Source organism: Sphaerulina musiva (assembly GCF_000320565.1).
Source record: "Sphaerulina musiva SO2202 unplaced genomic scaffold SEPMUscaffold_3, whole genome shotgun sequence".
Classification (NCBI taxonomy): Eukaryota; Fungi; Ascomycota; class Dothideomycetes; order Mycosphaerellales; family Mycosphaerellaceae; genus Sphaerulina; species Sphaerulina musiva.
In genome coordinates this window covers 1237604-1254155 of record NW_016017385.1, presented here as the reverse complement: position 1 = coordinate 1254155, position 16552 = coordinate 1237604, and the positions used below count along the sequence as shown (strand labels likewise).

The following is a 16552-nucleotide window of genomic DNA, read 5'->3' as shown; positions in this document are numbered from 1 at the left end:
CTTGTGTAGCTTCGGGGAGACGTGGCCGAGTGGTTATGGCGCTGTAAGTTACTACATGCTGCCACATCAAAGTTAGGATCATGACCTAACAACCAAACCAGAGTTTCAGGCTGCTATGTGTACAATTGTACGCTGAGTTCAGTTTACTAGTGGGTAATTCCGCGTGGGTTCGAGTCCCACCGTCTTCAACAAAATCCTACTACGACCTCTCAGAGGTTGACCATTCTTTTTCTTTTTCTTCACTCTCTTTCTTTGCTCTCTTTCTTGCTGAATTGAGGTCGGGTTTGGAAAGATTTGGCTTGTTCAAAGTCCTTTCTTTTTCCTTTGCTCTCACCGCAGGCAGTCACGACGTCGCATTCGTGCAGAACAGCTTTATATCATGGCTAACAGACATCACGGGTGAGTACCTAGGTACCTAGATAGGTACATATGTACATGTCTATCGGGAACGACCGCGAGTTCTGGATATCATCTTCTCCGGTCCTCTTTTGTACTCTACAGATGAGCTTTTCTTTGCATTGCACTACCCAACAGATTCCTTGCCCTTTTCCACGTTTTTCGTTCAATGTATACTTATAAGTCGGAGAGTCCTACCGCATTCCCCTCACCCTTTGTCAAAACTCTGGCTCATCATCCACAACTAACAAGCTTGCCAACTCGTCTCTACTCAAGGTACTCTTCCTCTTCTTCGGCCGACCACGAATTCTAGTCCTCTTCGCCATAGGGCTACCGCCCATGTCTAGCTTTCCAAGCGCATCATCTCCTTCCAATCTCCCCAGCGTGTCGTCTCCATGTACAGGCATCGTATCCGTCGTTCCATCAAGTCCAAAGTCAGGTTGTATGTTCTGTCTTCGGGATGATGACTTGACTGTACGAGATGTAGTACGGTTCTTGCTATTCACAGCAGACTGAGAACGAGCGGCTTGCTCTGCTTCTTCTTGAGCAGCACTGAGTTTCTCTTGGATGGTCATTTGTGGCACCTCGAGCTCTTCGCTTTCGTCACCTTCATCTTCTTCCAGCATAGAAACAGGCCGTGTTCCAGATCTGTTGCTCTCAGATTGGGCAACAGGCGAGAACACATCAGCCAGACCAGTATGTGTAGGTCTGCTGCCTGTGCCCTGTGGTGAGCGTCCGACTGTAGATCTGTTGCTCGCCTTGTTTGCTGTAGTAGGTCGGAAGTCGAACAGGTCTGGGGGCTCGAGAACGTCGCGTTTGCGTTTTGGACTGCTGAGGTCTTCCAGCTTGTTGGTTAGACTTCGCATGCCGTCACTTGCAGACAGGGAAGAGGTGTTCTGTGAAGGTGCTGTCGTCGGCGCTGTTTCGACAGTTTTACTACTGGGTGATTGTGTTTCATTCGTCTCGCTGTCCATCACGCTTGGTTCCGTGTCAGGCTCTTCCTGCACAGGCTCCACTCTTCTCTTCTTCTCGCCCCTCCTGTTCGGCGTGACCAAGCCCATGCCTTTTCGAAGATCATCAATGTTAATGGTGTCTCCAGTATGCATGCGCTTGACCCAGCCTTGCATCATGCCTAGCACTTCTCGCCAACGCTGTTCCATGTGCTCCCAACCTTCTCGGAGACTTTCGATCTCCTCATTGCGGGTCTCTACTTCCTTCTCGAACTCTTCCAGGCTGACGAAATTGGGATTCGTCAATATCTCCTTGAGATGCTCCAGCGTACCTTCCAGATCTGCAGCCAGCACCTCATAGCTCGTCTCCGGTGCTGGGTATAGTAGACTGTTCCCAGCACTCCGACTCTTAGACTTGCCAGCCAGTTCGCTTCCCAAACTCCCAATGGCGCTGTCAACTTGCCTCTGGGCGTTGTGCTGGATGCCGAGCAGCTCATGCATGGTACCCAGTGCACTTCTCACCAGACTGATCAAGCCATCGTTCTCATCACTCAAGCCCTGACTGAGTTGTGTCAAGAACTCCGTTGTCTCCTGCTTCAAGGAATAAGCCGGATCGTTGACATCCTGCACAGGCTCCTGTATCGTCTTCCGCACAGTCATTGAAGGTGCTGTCATGCCCACTCTCGTGCCCCTCTGCTGGCCTTGCAGATGCGTCTTGAGCCGTTGCAGCTCCAAATCTCTCTTCTTGACATCGTTCGCGCACTGCGTCTTGACTTGGGCGAGAGTGGTCTTGAGCTTGGCAGCCTGTTCTTGCAACACCTTCATGGCTTGTTCCACCCTCTTGACCTCTGCATTGGCGACGCGCTGAGCTTGTTGCGCCTGTGCTGCGCTTCTCGACGTTTGCTCGTTCTTGGCCTGCAGATGCTCAATCTCCTGTGCCTTGCGGGCATCTTCGGCGCGTAATTGTCGCACTGTAAAGGCGACATGTTCGCGGCTCTCCTTGTCGCGGTCCTCGCGTAGTATCAGATCGTGGACGAGGTTGATGATGGAAGCGCGGGATTCCTTGGAGGGTTTGACGAAGTCGATGGCATCACCGTTGCGCAGCAAACCACGGGCGAGCAAAAGGTTATTCAGATATGTGGAAGCGGTCCGCAAGCTTTCATGGTCCATGGTATTCAATGCGATGTTGTTGTTGTTGGTGGTGGTGGGGGAGGTGGAGGTGGTGGTGGTGTTGCTGTCATTCACTTGCATGTGCTTGGTCGATTTCCATTTGTTGTTCTGTTTACGCGACTCGAGCCTCTGACCAGCCAAGCCAGCAACGGAGCCAAAAATAGATGTGAGCTCGGCTGAACTAATTTTCCGCGCTGACTGTACTGTAGAGCTACCTCCTAGAAAGTTCATCAACAAAAAGGTCGTCTCCCTCCTCCTTACCCCCTATTATCCTCATCATCAATCCTCGTCCATCCACACATACCGCTTGAGATGACATATGTATGCTTCTGCAGTAATTGGAGTTTTGTTTTTTCCGAAACAGCTCGTGTAACTCGCAGTCTCATCATTGGAATACCTTAGTCTCCCGTTCAGCAGCTCGAACTAACAACCTGACCTCATCGACCGGCTCCCCACCATCATCGGATCGGTAGTGGGGGGGCAAGTATTCGTACCCAGCACCAATAGGCTATAGCTAGTAGTCCAGTACTAGAAGTATGCCAATGCTATATTGGGACTCTCGGGTGGTACTAAAGAGCTGAGAGACCCGTCTCAAGAGCACGTCCGGGCAAAGCGCGTCTCCTTTTCCACTTGCCATTGTATTCACTTACGACCTAACCTAGACACACCACCGGAGGCATTCCAACTACCATTCTCCCCTAGCCTCGAACCACACGATCGCAACCATGACGGGGTTCGCAAACACCCAGCTTGAGCCGGTCAAGCTGATTACTTTCGAGGGTTAGTTCGGTTTCTTCACTTTCATCATCACCACCAACAAGACCACATGATGTGCAATATAAGGGATTTACGCGACCTTCACTGGGACTGAGCGCAATCAGTATATACTGTCTTCTGATGCGAGCAGATCTGCTTTGGACATTCCAAGCAGCTCTTCTCACACACATACATTGTATCCTTGGTGCACAATGAACGCCTGAACGACTCCAAGACTGACCAAAGCTTCTTCGTCTCACAGAAATGCAGGGCTGCATGGCTGCAGTGTACGAATGGGCCGACAGCTACGATACCAAAGATTGGAACCGACTGTCCAAATGTATCGCTCCCACCCTTCGAATCGACTATCGGTCCTTCTTGAACAAACTCTGGGAGGAAATGCCAGCAGAAGAATTCATTAAAATGGCTAGCGATCCTCACGTGCTGGGGGATCCCACCTTGAAGACACAGCACTTCATCGGAGGCACCAAATGGGAGAAAGTATCCGACGACGAGATCATTGGACATCACCAGCTTCGTGTCCCGCACCAGAAATACACGGACGAAACTTGCACCACTGTCATGGTCAAAGGTCACGCACATTCATACAACCACCATTGGTACAAAAAGATCAACGGGGTCTGGAAATTCGCAGGTCTGAACCCCGAAATCAGATGGTTCGAGTACGATTTCGGTACGTCCATATACTATCCCTCCTCTCCCTCTCCTCGTCATCCATTTCTACCTATGTCCTCCCGACCTTAGAAAAGAATTCCCAAACTAATCTCTACCATTTGCAAAACTACAGACAAGGTCTTCGCAACCGGCCGAGACCATCTCGCAGCAGAAGACGCAGCTCAAGCCGACAAGAACTTAGCAGCCCAAGCAAAAGGTGCGCATGACCAGCCACTACTCCAACTCCCAGCAATAGCTTCAACATCATCATCATCATCATCAACATCAACAACCACAGCAACAGCAGCAACAACAACAACAAAACTTTCAAGCATGAAGAGATTCGATCTCAGCAAAATCAATGAAATCACAGGAGGAGATCCTTTGATGGAACAAGCTAATGCTTTGGCTATCGTGACAGGCATTCCACCTGCTACCACTACGACGACGACGACGTAAACAGGCAAAGACAAGGAAGATATCAACTAGAAGAATAAGAACCAGAAGAACAAATGTAGCGGAACATATATATAGAGAGTGTGTGTGTGAGAGAGTGAGAGAGACCATTCATCCCCCGGTTGGTGAGCGGTGATCTCGTTGGCCAGATCCTTGATCATTGGCGTCTCCTTGATGGTTTCGTCTGTGTTATCGAACTCGAATATAATCCGACTAAGACTCTCTGCCACAGCGTCCTTTTTGCCTACGATCTATTCGAACCGTATGTTCAGTATTCTTAACTTCTGCGCCTAGTGAAGGTATATATCTTTATAGGTGTACCTAGGACTAGGAGGTAGGGAGTTAGGGTTAGGGTTAGCTATTCCTTAATCCGCCTTAGTAAATCGTCTTTGATAAGCATCCGTCCCCCTAGGTAGTACTATCCCCCAAGTGCGAAAATCTTTGTTGTAAATAGACGAATTTTCTTGGGGGACAGCTTCATTTGCGCCTATAAAAGCCGAGGCAGGACGTACCCTTGAAGGTAGGCGTACCCTTCGATGAACACCCGGTCATCCGGGATACCGTCTCCCATGGCTCCGAAGCCGTCGTCCATAAACACCGAACAGTGCTGGAAGAGAGAGAGGGGGGGGGAGAGAGAAAAGAAAGTTGATTAGTTCCATAGTCCATCATCAGATTGGTTCAAATGGAACGAACGAATGGGTACCTTACCTTACCTTAACTACCGTATTCCACAGTCAACCCTTCTCTTCCACTTGTAGCTACTCTTTCTTTGATACATCTCTGTTATACCTACCTTATACATACTTTCAACTCATCAGATGGTTGCCCCCTCCCCCTTCTCAGGCAAACCTTCTTTCACATTCCGCACATGATCTTTTACTTCTTGCCGGGGTCATCAAAGACGGCACTGAGCGGGGCTGTGTTGGACGAGGTGGGTGAGTTTGGGAAAGGCACACGTATCTCAATTTGAATGATTCGATTTCAATTTTCTACGTACTACACCCACCCTCTCTGCTTCGGCCCTTCCCTCGACCGCAATATCGCGGTCGACCTGCTCGGCGGGGTACTTGTCATGAGCGCGAGCTCAGGGGAGAGGGTAAGTTCGGAGCCTCTCAAGGGCGTCGCTGGTCGGCGCTGGGGTGGGTTGGTAGCTGAACGCTGCCGAGAGACGCGGAAGCGGAGCCTCCACGGGAGCAGGATTTCCGACCCTGTCAAGGATCGGCGGCAGCGTCAGGCCGGAGGGACCACCGCCTGGAGCTGGCGGTGGCCCTCCCAAGATGTCTCTCAGCGACCACGAGGAAGCGATCGCACGACTGGTGTCACGGTCACCGTTGCCGTCACGGCGAGCCGGAAGAAACTCCCACTCGAATCGCGACGGATCGGCTGGAGATCTCCAAAGGCTGGGCACGAGATTGAGGTGCCGTAGGTGAGGTGCGATCTCAAGTCTGTGCTGATGGTTTGGCCAGGCGATGCCGTCACGCTGGAGAATATCTATCTGCAAGTCAGTACCAGTGTATTGCGGTGCGCCGCCGACGAGGTTGCGCTAATTATCGTCGCCAATGAAACATACCAAGTGGAACGTATTGGAAGCTGAAGATGCCGTGCACAGCCAGCACCTGGAAACGCTCGTTGAATTCATCGAGATCTCCGCTCTTGTTCAAATAGCGACCCTCCTGGATCTCGACCTTGATTCGTCCTCCGGGTTGGGCTGTGTGACAAGGAAGGTTTGATATCTCTCGACGGTATTGTGGGAATCGCAACGGCCCATCGAAGTTGCTGACGAGAACCAATGGCCACGTGGTGCCAGCGTCAAACCAGTGACGGGACTCAGCGCCATCGACAGTAGTCTTGACGCGCCACACGAGTGGACCACAGGCGCCTCCACGGGTGTCGTTCTTGTACAAAAATGGTGGCGAGTGCACCCACGACTGTATGTGGACTTCGAATGAATGGTCAAGCGGAAGAGCTGGCACCTTTGCAGTCATCAGCGGGGCAGTGGTGATGTCTGCGATGGGTCAGCGGGCGTCAGGCATGATGAAGATTGCGGGATAGGGTGTACCGCTGTGGTCGACGAGTCTGTTGTCGGCGTATTCACAGTACTTCACGGCGAATTCTTGGAGAGGGACAGGAAGGACGTGGTTGTTAAGGTCGACTGCCTGCAGCTGAACTTCGAAGTGCCTGAGACGCATGTTGGCGGCGGTGATGTGCTTGATAGGGATGGTGCAGTGGCGATGTGATGGAAGATGCGAGACAGGTCGAGAGGCGGGTGGTGAAAAGGGTGGTGAGAAGGGTGGTGAAAAGAGTGATGAGAAGGGTGGTGAAAAGGGTGGTGCGTGGATGGTTCCGATGAAGAAAAAGTCAGACGTGAGGATGGTGGTGGTGGTTGTTGTGGTGGTGGTGAGGAAGAGGAACGGTCACTCGTCGCTCTAGAAGGAAGCAACGCGAGCACTTGGACCGAGCGTTGCGTAGGGTGAATGTATTTCGACGCTGCTTGGCATTACTCCGAGAGCAGCCCGCTCGCAGCCCCTTTTACACGACGGTCTGCGTCTGCACCACAGCTTGTGCCATACAGACCATCCTCGGCCAGGCGAAGCTTCTATTCGCCCCGGAAATGGTCTCGTCCGTATCATAACAATGCTGCTCGCTACGAAGTGACTGCGGCGTTGATGCTGCGCTGATCTACGCTACCCCCGGGAAGCTTCCATCGACAGGGCGTCTGGGTTTAGTGAGGGCTTAGAGGAGCAGCGCCCCTCGAGCACGACGGCGAAGTGGCAGGTCAGTCGCCTAGGCAGAGTGCAGCGAGCTGTATCTAGTAGTCCCTAGCATACACGTTAGTCTAGACTTCAGTGATAGTTATGGCAATCCATACTCTTTGCTCACCATAGACCTCGCCAAGCACCGCCTCAGTGTTGCAAATCGTCAGCGTGCGTCGATACCGACTTTCTACATTTCTTCCTCCTCATCCTCCTCTGATCAGCAACTACCATCACAACCTCATCCCCCTCAGCGACCACGCTCTGCGTTCGTTCTCGCGCATCCTTCCGCATCCCACAAAAAAGCGCAACGACGACGACAACGACAACAACCACCACAATGCGTGCCTTCTTGAAGGCATTCTTGAAGGACAAGCCCGAATGGCCATATTGGCCGGTGCTCTCCCTCTTCTTCGCGGACAATGTCCGCAACCGCCGCTGCTGCGACCGCGAACGCGTGGTGAGTTTGCTTGTGGCGATGATTCCTCTTCACCATAGCCCATTTCCTGGCCGACCATGCTCCCACGCAGAACCAAGAGGCAGCTGCGCGCAAGGCGGTGCTCCGGGAGTCCCAGCCAGACGAACCACCACCACCACCAAGCCAGAATTGATCGCCCAATACCGCACTCGCTGCTAGAAGAGAGGGGCAATAAAACGGTCTGCAGAGACTGCAGAGAAGCCGTCATCACCATGGGTTCGCAACCTGTCACGCAAAGAGGGGAGCAACAAGGTCGCCAACACCAGGCGGCACCACCTCAGAGACTTCAGTGTACATGAGCCAAGATAGTGCCACAAAGAATCGAGAGACTTGCGTGCGAATTCAGCCCTGCAGGTCTCACACGAGCGGAACATGCTGACGGACAGGAGGGCGATGGGGCACGCAAAGAATATGCCATCCTGTGCGCACCACGACAGTCTCGCCAACAAATCGCAGAAAGATGAGACAACCGGCAGGCGTCATCGCCTTAGATCCAGTCCCCACCAGACTTGCATGTCAACCGGGGTGGAATGTCACTGAACTCCCTCCTCCCTACCCTTCATCACGACAGCTTCACATTTCATCCCCATAAACTCCGTCCACCGTGCCAGCTTCCACTCGATCTAGTCTGGGTAGCTCATTGACCGCTGGCCATCCTGGGCAAAATGAGAAGATCGTGCGTTGAAGAGGAAGCCAGACACGGATAAAACTGGCAGGCTTCTCTGGAAATGATGACCCCCTCCACGTCTACGGGAGAATGGGGCTAGCCATCAATGACCGTGTAATCCTTGTCTCGCACTCATATTTCCGATTTAGCGGAGATAGCTGACGCGATTTCCACTAGTGACAGCATGACTGAGGCTGGCAAAAGAGATCACTGCCTGACAAAAGCTTAGTGAATACTGTGTCGTGCCTCGCGATATCCTTCGCCATTCTCGTTAGCCGTATCGTGCACGTCTTCCACTCCTCCATCGGCCGCCCTTCACGACATTGCATAAGATGCCTTCCTCAAGTCTTTCATGGCAGAATAGCTCGAGGCATAGGTCCAGACTTCATGATCGTCTAGAATCATTTGAGATAGATAGAACATCATCATTGTCGAAGGGCTCGATGAGCGTCGGGGAAGCAGATAGCCACAAGTCAACAGTCTGACGCAGTTCTCAAAATTGAAATACCATATATCGAATCTTCCATGAGGACTGAAAAGATCTTTCGAGATTCCTCGATTGAATCGTCTTTCGGAGCAAGCTCTCGGATTTGCGGTCGCCTCTAGCTAGAGCCCACTGACCGGGAGCCTGGCATGCCCAGAGATGCCATCGATGCCTCCAGGCTTCCAATGGGGTCTCGTCATTGTGGAGGCTATCTAATGAGAGGTTTCCTGAGTCGACCAGATTTCTAGCTGGGTTCTTTAAAGTGCAAGGAGCCCCATAGCAAGGGCTAAATGCTGCAAAATATCAGATGTGGGGTGACCGGGAAGCCAAAACGCCATTTGGGAGGCTGTATTTGGCATGGCCAACCTCACCGTATAGGCGTACTCCACCTAGTTGGGAGGATTCCAGAGTATAAAGCACATTGCCAAGAGACTGTCGAAACAGCAGCAACATGGTCTTCCAACCGCCGTCTTTCCGGCGAAATGCACTACGCGCCAGAAACAAGCCCCAGCCAAGCATAGAGTTGCTTTGCCTTGTCCCAAGGGAAGTAGCAGCGGCCAGGTGTTTCGGTATGAGCGGTACTGGTGGCTTGGTGAGGAAAGCACAGCCGCTGACATCGTTGGCCTGCGTGGCAGAGATACAAAGAAGACTTGCTTTTCGGCTTCAGACACTGCCCTCACGTCAACGCCATCTCTCGGCGGCCATGTCATCACATATCTTGACCGCGTGTGCTTCGCATGATCTCCACTGTCTCCTTTCGCCCTCCCGATCAACGCCTCCCATGCGAGCATCTGGGAAGCATGCTTCTTTACGACATGGGGCTCAGATGTTCATTCTTGTTGCAGACCAGCTTCAGCTGCTCACGGGTTTGGTGGAACAAGAGAAGATTCGGCAACGGACCTGGAGTCATCGTTGCGAATGGCCGAGAAGAGCCTGCTCATCAGCAATGCTGGGCGATATCGGTCCAAATGCCGAGAGCAGGGTCAGTGTTAACGATGAAGCGTACTCGAAAAAGATCGAGAAGAACTGAGAGCCTTGGGTCTTAGGACCTATTACCGAGAGGGAAGAACTGGTCGCGGAGATCTCAAGAGAGAGTGGCGTACTTGCATCATCAGCCTGAGCTGGCGGCGCCTAGTAGTAAAGAGAATATGTGGTACGCAACTTGTGAGTCGCATGAGCAGTATTTGTGATCCGCGAGATGCGGGGAACAGAGCAAAACATGCATCTGGTCTGAAATTCTCAGAAGTAGGGCACTGTGGACAAGACAAGCTATCCGGACGGTCGTGGCCGGAGTATACTCTCCATTGGTTGAGCTGTGGGTGCACGTGCTATCTTAACACATGATTCTCTTTGTCGACGAGTCGAGGCTCGAGGCCAAGTAGGCTACACGGTGCGGCTATACAGTGACCAGCCACGGCTTACCGTTGTCGCTTGCATTTAGGCCATCTCTTCCGATGTCAGCCAAGGAAGATGGCATCGCCATGGTCATTTTTGCTGCAGAACTGGCAGAGCTGATGGCCGAGATGCTTGGTCGGCGAGGATCGCGCCTGTACACGACGGCCATGGAGCCCCATGCAGTTGACAGTTTCAGCGGCTCAGGAAGCTCGCGCGGAGGTAGCCCTTCAACGTATTGCTACGGTGAATAAATAAACCCAGGCCCCGACGAGCTTGTGTTGTGCAAAGAGCTTCCGCTGCCGTGCCCTGCCGTGCCGCAAAGACGCGGTTCCAGCGACACTTCCTCTGCTCAACGTCTGCAGCGACCGGTCGAAGCTGGTTTGCGCGTTGTGAACCCCATGAGGGCGACTGGCGGCGAAATTCCACGGGCGGTTGTGACGCGCCCTTCGAATTATTGACGTGAGGGACGGTGAGGCAACGAGTAGGAGGGTGGTGAGCGCAAAGAGTTTGGCGATGTGGCGGTCGTTGCGGACGACCGTTGCGGACGACCGAGCGATGGAGGATTTGGTTGATGATGGCCTGACGAGTTCAGCAAGGGCAGAGGCGGTCCATTTCACCGACTGCCCCTAACGGAGACTCCGAGCGGGCTCAATAGCATGCCGCCGATGTTGTTGGTGTGTTGGCGGTGGGTATGAGATGATGCCGGCGTCGAGGGAATGGTCGAGGCAGTGAGAGAGTGAAGAGGGCCATGTCGGAGGCATGAGGTAGCATAGAGCTTGCCACAGCGGAAGCCGGAGCGGACGGTAGATGCTTGGCCCAAACTCTTTCTTCACTACACCTCCTCCCTCCTTATCCACTAACATCGTCTGGTTCAACGGCAGTCCACTATCACACGCCTCTCGACCTACATAAGCCGTCTCGAAGACCGCGCGATCTTCACACTACTCCTTTGAAGATCTGGGAGGGGACGGAGGCCATACACCTCATCAGGCAGTGCACGCCGCACAAGCTGCACTCACTCGAAGGCATGGAAAGCCTCGACTGATCTTCATTTTGGGGACGTCAGGCGTCAAGGCAAAGGTCATTCGTGGTCTTTCATACGAACAGACCTCCTTCAAGGCACCTGGGATCAGGAGCACCGATAAACAAGTGCTGGATCGAGCAGCAGCAGCTTGGAGAGAATCACCATGTCCGACAAGCTCAAAATTGCTCTCAGCCTTGACTCGTAAAGTATTGCGTATACCATAGAAGAAAACTCTTTTGGCCCTGAAGCATGTTCACTTACATTGGAACACACAGGCATAATATGTACATGTCTCTAGGATCATACTGCTCTTCGAGGACGCTGATCTATACTCTACGATCGGCTTCGGTCTATCTTGCTCTGGAGCCCAACCCACCTACCTGTGCAGAGTGCCTTGCAATCGAAGAGAAGAAATGTATCTTGCAAGGGAGACCTGCTTGAATATCCGACCTCATGACAGACTGGCAGAACCAGTGGATGACAGTCCATTCACGTTGTGGGTGGCGGCGGACACGTCAAGGGCTCTTGGGGTAAGGGGGAGGGCATCGGCTCTGCTTTCAACTGCTTCTTCGTGTCTACAGTGATCTGGAGCCTTCGTGATATTTCTTCTATAGCATGTACTGAACAATGAACATCAGCTTCCCGCTACTTCTACTTGTGATTTGATTGTTGCCTCACCCTTCCACCGACGTCTCACCTGCCGCAGCGTCCACGATGTATGTCCGCTTCCTGCCGCTGAAATTCGTATGGTCTCGTCTCAACGCCACTGACAATGACTAGCAAGACCAGCTCCATGGGCGGTAACCCTAAGCGAGCATTGTAGCATAACCAGTCCAGTCTCTGCCTGGTGTCCATCCAACTGATAATTCACTTATGCCGCTGCTGCTACACATTCAGTATATCCCACGCTGGTAGTATCCACTAAACTACCACAGTCCACTGGGGTCATCGTCCGGAGAAGCTTTCTTATCTCCCTCACAACACCATCATCCGCAACCGCCTCTTCCTAATATCAGTATTAGTAGCAGTAGCAGTAGCAGCTGCGGCAGTAATAACACCCCCTGACGATTCTCCAATTATAGTGTGACTTGTACTCACGTTCGACAGAGTTCTTGCAGTGTATACACTCGACCCGTCATCATCTTCTGTCTGTAGCTTTCGCGTCTGTACTCTGGTCTTGAAGCATGGATCTTGCCTTTGACTCTAGTATACCCTGCTTGCGCTTGACGATTATCCGTAATAGACTCAAGCCGCGACGAGTGTCACGGCTCACGTGAATCGATGGCTTCTCCTTCACGATCGAGCGGTCTTTCAGTATTGATTCTGGGATGTCATAGTAGTCGAAAGCGGCTGCGATTTCGGCTTCGTGAGTAGACCCTTTACCAAGCGAACCCGCATCATTCGTGTGTGTTCCAGCACTAGCGGTAATGGCTATGCATGCTACAGGCAGCGCGAGCTTAGGCCCAAAGGCCTGCCCAAACATATGAGCCAGGTGGATTGCGTGAGCTAAATCTCTTGGTGCATCATGCTTATTCAAAACGTCGATTGGTGCCAATGAAGCGCTGCTCAAAGCTCCTGTATACGATGTGTGTTCGCGAAGCACACTTAGTGGCACCATCTCGAAGGCTTCTGCAGGAATTACACCAAATGTCAGAAATGAGTCTCGGATCTCTGAAACGCTATTCCAATCCTCTAAGAGATACTTGTCCGACTCGTGCAATACCAAATTGTCGTCGGACAGATTATGCGTGTCCATGACGAGTATGTAGACTTCATGGGCAACTGGGGCATATTGAGTAGACATGGCTTCTCGGAGGACAGCTTCTTCGGCTGCCTCGCGCAGGGAGGAGAACCACAGTGACCACATTGCGCTCCGTTCGCTATGCGGGCCTCGTGCTAGAAAGTTAGTGGTGTTGTGGTATCGAACTTCTGCCAGGGGCATAGAGAAGATGCTAGAAGGAGGTGGCTCGTTGGCAGCTTTCGACATCGAGTAGCCATAGAATCCATGCCTGAACAGTTGAGGCACAATACCATCACGCGTGAGCATCGCGCTGTGCTCCATGTCGTCGTTCAAGATGGCAGATGAGAAGAGGTAGCGAGGCTTTCTTCTGGCAGCCTGCATGATTTTTGCTTTGAGCGCCTTGTTCCAGGTCTTCGGTTGGACTGTGGCTTGTTGTGGTGGAAATGGTGAGCCTGATCTCATGATCAATGTGGCAAAGAGGGATCAATTAGGCAATATGCGAAAGGCGTGCTTCAAGAGTTGCTGATAGAGAACTATCACTGTATGGATAGGGACTCGTGCTATGCAGCGGGCCCGATGGTGTATGTATATAAGGTCAGGTACATACATATATGGGCCATGACAGTCGGCATTGTCCATACTCCATAGCATAGAACTGCCTCCTGTCTTCCTCGGAGTGAGCCCGGAGTGATATTCTTTGTCACTGCTACGCATGGCTAGAGTAGCGACACGTGCGAGACGTGTTCCAGTTCTACCACGACGGAAATAGTGCACTTGGCCCCTTTTTCTAAGATGTCTCTGGCAAAGGAGTGAGCGCATGGGCCATGAGGGCGTGGAAAAAAAGTTGAGGATCCGCTCCATACCCGCACGTGACGCGGGCCCCCCCTTACCCTGGCCCTGGTGAAGCCTCCCGTCTACACGGGCAATTCGATACCGCGACACCGATCCCACCGACGCCGACGGCGCAGACGGACAGACGGCAACAGAATGAGTGGACAGCATATCATAGATCCTGCTCTCAGTGCGCCCTCGAGCAGCGCCAACATCCAATCCGCCTCTGCACCACCGCTTCCACCACCGCCGCCGCCGCGCTTCGAGCCGCAATACGCGCAGCAGCAGCAGCAACACCAGCAGCAGCAACAACAACACCAGCAGCCCCCCAACTCGAACGTCGGAGTCTATCCCCAGCACTCGCCAGGATCCTCGAATCCATACTACGGCTTCCCAGCCACGCAGACGCCCACTCCCCTCCCGCAGAGCACGGGCGCACCGAGCATCGCGAGCGGAAGCAATCAGACCAGCCCGCAAGGCGCCACTCCCCAGTATCAGCAGCTCGCACAGGATGGCATCGATAACAGCCACGTCTCGGACGGCAATGACACTCCAGGCGAGGGCGGCGGCGGCGGCGGCGACGACTCCAAGCGGCCACGCGCGTGTGAGGCCTGCCGCGGACTGAAGGTGCGCTGCGATCAAGACCCAGCACACCCCGAGCTTCCGTGCCGTAGATGCGCAAAGGCCGGACGACAATGCCTCATCACAGCGCCCAGTAGAAAGCGCCAGAAAAAGGCGGACAGCAGAGTCGCCGAGCTGGAAAAGAAACTTGACCACTTGACTGCTGTCCTCCAGCAACAGCACCACCACCACCAGCAAGGAGGCCCAATTCAGTATGGCTTACAGTATGGTCTTGCTCCTACGGCCGATATGCAAGGTAGAGCCTATGCACAAGCCGCTCAGCAGCTGCAGCAGTATAACCAAACCGCTGAGCAGGCCCATGATCCTTCATCGATGCAGCCGCCTGCCAAACGTCGACGGGTGGATGACGATGCGCAAGAGCCTCCAACACCGGATGTCAAGTCAGAGCCAGCGGGAAGGTACGCTGCTCGTAGCAACAGCGAGGTAGACCTCTCGCAGCGCTTCGATGAGCTCAATTCAGACTTCGCGCCGCACGCGCGATTATCCCACAATTTGCCACAGGACTTTGCCGACAGGATCAACGCCCTCGTCGACCCTCCGTTAGGCGCGCAGATATTCAATTGCTACATCGAAAAGCTTGCACCGCACATGCCGGCTGTGGTCTTCGCGCCAGGCACCGAAGCTGAGCAGATCTGGAAGGAGAAGCCGATCCTGTACGCGAGCATTCTCTCTGCTGCGTCGTACGGCATATTGCCTGCCGAGGTGACAAGAGAATTGACAGTCGAGGCAGTCAAGGCTATAGCAGACGCTGTCGTCGTGAATGGCGCCAAGTCCGTCGAACTCATTCAGGCCATGCAAGTTCTCGCGCTTTGGTATAAGCCTCCTGAGGAGGCCCAACAGACCAATTTTTATCAGATCATTCATATGGCAGCTGTAATGGCTATGGACATCGGTCTAGGGAAGCGATTCAACTCGGCGCAAGCCAGGCGCGGCTTTGGAGCAGCGCATTCTGATAGCGCGCCTGGGTCGCAGCGGACAAAACCAAGCATCAACTCGGATAGCCTGGAATCTAGACGAGCCTGGTTGGGTTGTTACTACCTCTGCGCCTCGGCCTCAATGGTGCTTCGCAGACCAAACCTTGTGCATTGGACGAAGTACATGGAGGAGTGTGTTCAGATCTTGGAAACAAGCCCAGAGGCGCCAGCGTCCGACAAGCTGTTCTGCCAGCACATCAAAATTCAGCACATTTGCGAAGACGTCAGCGTTCAGTTTTCCATGGACGATAATACAGCCAGTATAAGTATTACTGACCCGAAAGTCACTTACGCCTTGAACGTTCTGGAGACTGATCTCAAAGACTGGATCCAAAAAGTTCCGCCAGAGTTGAAAACCAACCCAAGTCTGAGATTCTTTGAACATGTAGCCAGTCTCTACCTTCACGAGATTGCGTTACACTTCAATCATAACGTCGAGGACTTTCGCTTACCGTTCACGGAAGAATCGCTCAAGTCTGTCAACAATACATCGGAGAAGCTTACGCAGAACCAGATCGCAGCACTAGAGGCCTGCCGTCATGCTGCACATGGTGTACTTGATGGCATGCTCCGCTTTGATCCTGACGTGATCAAGACACTGCCAATGCTGCTCTTCTTTGTGCGATGCACGTATGCGCTTGTAGTCCTCATCAAGATGCACGTTGCTGTTACGACGCCAGGGAGCGAGATGTCGAAGATGATGACCACCGAAGACATCGATGTCGATCGATACATTAATGGCCTGATTGACATGTTTGCTAATGTGCCAACTGAGCAAGAATATCGACCACATCCGAAGATTCTTCGCATCCTCTCAATCTTGAGGGATTGGTTTACCAAGCACAAGGAGAACGTCGCAACACAGGCACGAGGAGACGCGGGACCAAATCCAGTTCAACAGCAACAAAGCGATCAAAGTGGTCAAACACCGCTTCACCTCTTGGCGCAGACCGCGACAGACGTGAACAAGGAACAGATTGGCCAGGCGCCTGGCGATGGACAGAACTGGAATTTTAACACTCCATTCCCAGCAGACTACAGCCAACAATCGCAACCGCAACCGCAACCGCATCCAAACCAGCCAGATGGACAGTTTCCAATCAACCAGCACAATCCGCAAAACAACTATCAGCAAGGTGGTGCCAGCTATGGTGGTAATG

At 52.9% G+C, this 16552-nt stretch overlaps 8 protein-coding genes and 1 non-coding gene across 9 annotated transcripts; 6 read left to right on the top strand and 3 right to left on the bottom strand.

Moving 5' to 3' along the window:
• Positions 1 to 15: 15 nt before the first annotated feature.
• SEPMUDRAFT_t25 lies at positions 16 to 188 on the top strand. Its single transcript has one exon. It is a non-coding gene; the product is annotated as a tRNA-Ser (tRNA).
• Positions 189 to 1454: 1266 nt separating this feature from the next.
• Positions 1455 to 2516, bottom strand: SEPMUDRAFT_24486 (uncharacterized protein; the record flags this gene model as incomplete). The annotated part of the gene is made up of 1 exon (XM_016908387.1): positions 1455 to 2516. A coding segment is annotated over one exon (1062 nt), but the record flags the coding sequence as incomplete, so codon positions are not given.
• A 480-nt stretch (positions 2517 to 2996) lies between these two features.
• SEPMUDRAFT_148100 (Scytalone dehydratase complexed with tight-binding inhibitor Carpropamid) lies at positions 2997 to 4628 on the top strand. Its single transcript, XM_016904702.1, has 4 exons — positions 2997 to 3296; positions 3535 to 3966; positions 4081 to 4164; positions 4369 to 4628. The coding sequence occupies exons 1-4, from the start codon at positions 3242 to 3244 to the stop codon at positions 4404 to 4406; spliced, it is 609 nt and encodes a 202-aa protein (XP_016762500.1). The 5' UTR covers positions 2997 to 3241; the 3' UTR covers positions 4407 to 4628.
• Positions 4629 to 5385: 757 nt separating this feature from the next.
• Positions 5386 to 10376, bottom strand: SEPMUDRAFT_148099 (uncharacterized protein). The gene is made up of 4 exons (XM_016904701.1): positions 7284 to 10376; positions 6463 to 7222; positions 5974 to 6408; positions 5386 to 5894 (listed from the first exon to the last, which is right to left on the bottom strand). Exons 2-4 carry the CDS (start codon positions 6590 to 6592, stop codon positions 5488 to 5490), a joined length of 972 nt encoding a protein of 323 aa, XP_016762497.1. The 5' UTR covers positions 6593 to 7222; positions 7284 to 10376; the 3' UTR covers positions 5386 to 5487.
• On the top strand, positions 7497 to 7767 carry SEPMUDRAFT_115654 (uncharacterized protein; the record flags this gene model as incomplete). Its single annotated transcript, XM_016901188.1, has 2 exons — positions 7497 to 7616; positions 7687 to 7767. The coding sequence occupies 2 exons, from the start codon at positions 7497 to 7499 to the stop codon at positions 7765 to 7767; spliced, it is 201 nt and encodes a 66-aa protein (XP_016762499.1).
• On the top strand, positions 9489 to 9815 carry SEPMUDRAFT_115653 (uncharacterized protein; the record flags this gene model as incomplete). Its single annotated transcript, XM_016901187.1, has 1 exon — positions 9489 to 9815. The coding sequence occupies one exon, from the start codon at positions 9489 to 9491 to the stop codon at positions 9813 to 9815; it is 327 nt and encodes a 108-aa protein (XP_016762498.1).
• On the top strand, positions 10240 to 10638 carry SEPMUDRAFT_115652 (uncharacterized protein; the record flags this gene model as incomplete). Its single annotated transcript, XM_016901186.1, has 2 exons — positions 10240 to 10399; positions 10469 to 10638. The coding sequence occupies 2 exons, from the start codon at positions 10240 to 10242 to the stop codon at positions 10636 to 10638; spliced, it is 330 nt and encodes a 109-aa protein (XP_016762496.1).
• A 1704-nt stretch (positions 10639 to 12342) lies between these two features.
• Positions 12343 to 13407, bottom strand: SEPMUDRAFT_115651 (uncharacterized protein; the record flags this gene model as incomplete). The annotated part of the gene is made up of 1 exon (XM_016901185.1): positions 12343 to 13407. One exon carries the CDS (start codon positions 13405 to 13407, stop codon positions 12343 to 12345), a length of 1065 nt encoding a protein of 354 aa, XP_016762495.1.
• Positions 13408 to 14355: 948 nt separating this feature from the next.
• On the top strand, positions 14356 to 16350 carry SEPMUDRAFT_10235 (uncharacterized protein; the record flags this gene model as incomplete). Its single annotated transcript, XM_016900509.1, has 1 exon — positions 14356 to 16350. A coding segment is annotated over one exon (1995 nt), but the record flags the coding sequence as incomplete, so codon positions are not given.
• Positions 16351 to 16552: the final 202 nt, after the last annotated feature.

Excerpts from the sequence above, each read along its gene's own strand:
- SEPMUDRAFT_148100 (XM_016904702.1), top strand. The coding sequence starts at position 3,242 with ATGACGGGGTTCGCAAACACCCAGCTTGAGCCGGTCAAGCTGATTACT. Across the intron at positions 3,297-3,534 it reads CAAGCTGATTACTTTCGAGG|AAATGCAGGGCTGCATGGCT; the intron begins GTTAGTTCGGTT and ends TTCGTCTCACAG. Across the intron at positions 3,967-4,080 it reads ATGGTTCGAGTACGATTTCG|ACAAGGTCTTCGCAACCGGC; the intron begins GTACGTCCATAT and ends GCAAAACTACAG.
- SEPMUDRAFT_148099 (XM_016904701.1), bottom strand. The coding sequence starts at position 6,592 with ATGCGTCTCAGGCACTTCGAAGTTCAGCTGCAGGCAGTCGACCTTAAC. Across the intron at positions 6,409-6,462 it reads CAGACTCGTCGACCACAGCG|ACATCACCACTGCCCCGCTG; the intron begins GTACACCCTATC and ends GACCCATCGCAG. Across the intron at positions 5,895-5,973 it reads CTTCCAATACGTTCCACTTG|ATATTCTCCAGCGTGACGGC; the intron begins GTATGTTTCATT and ends ACTTGCAGATAG.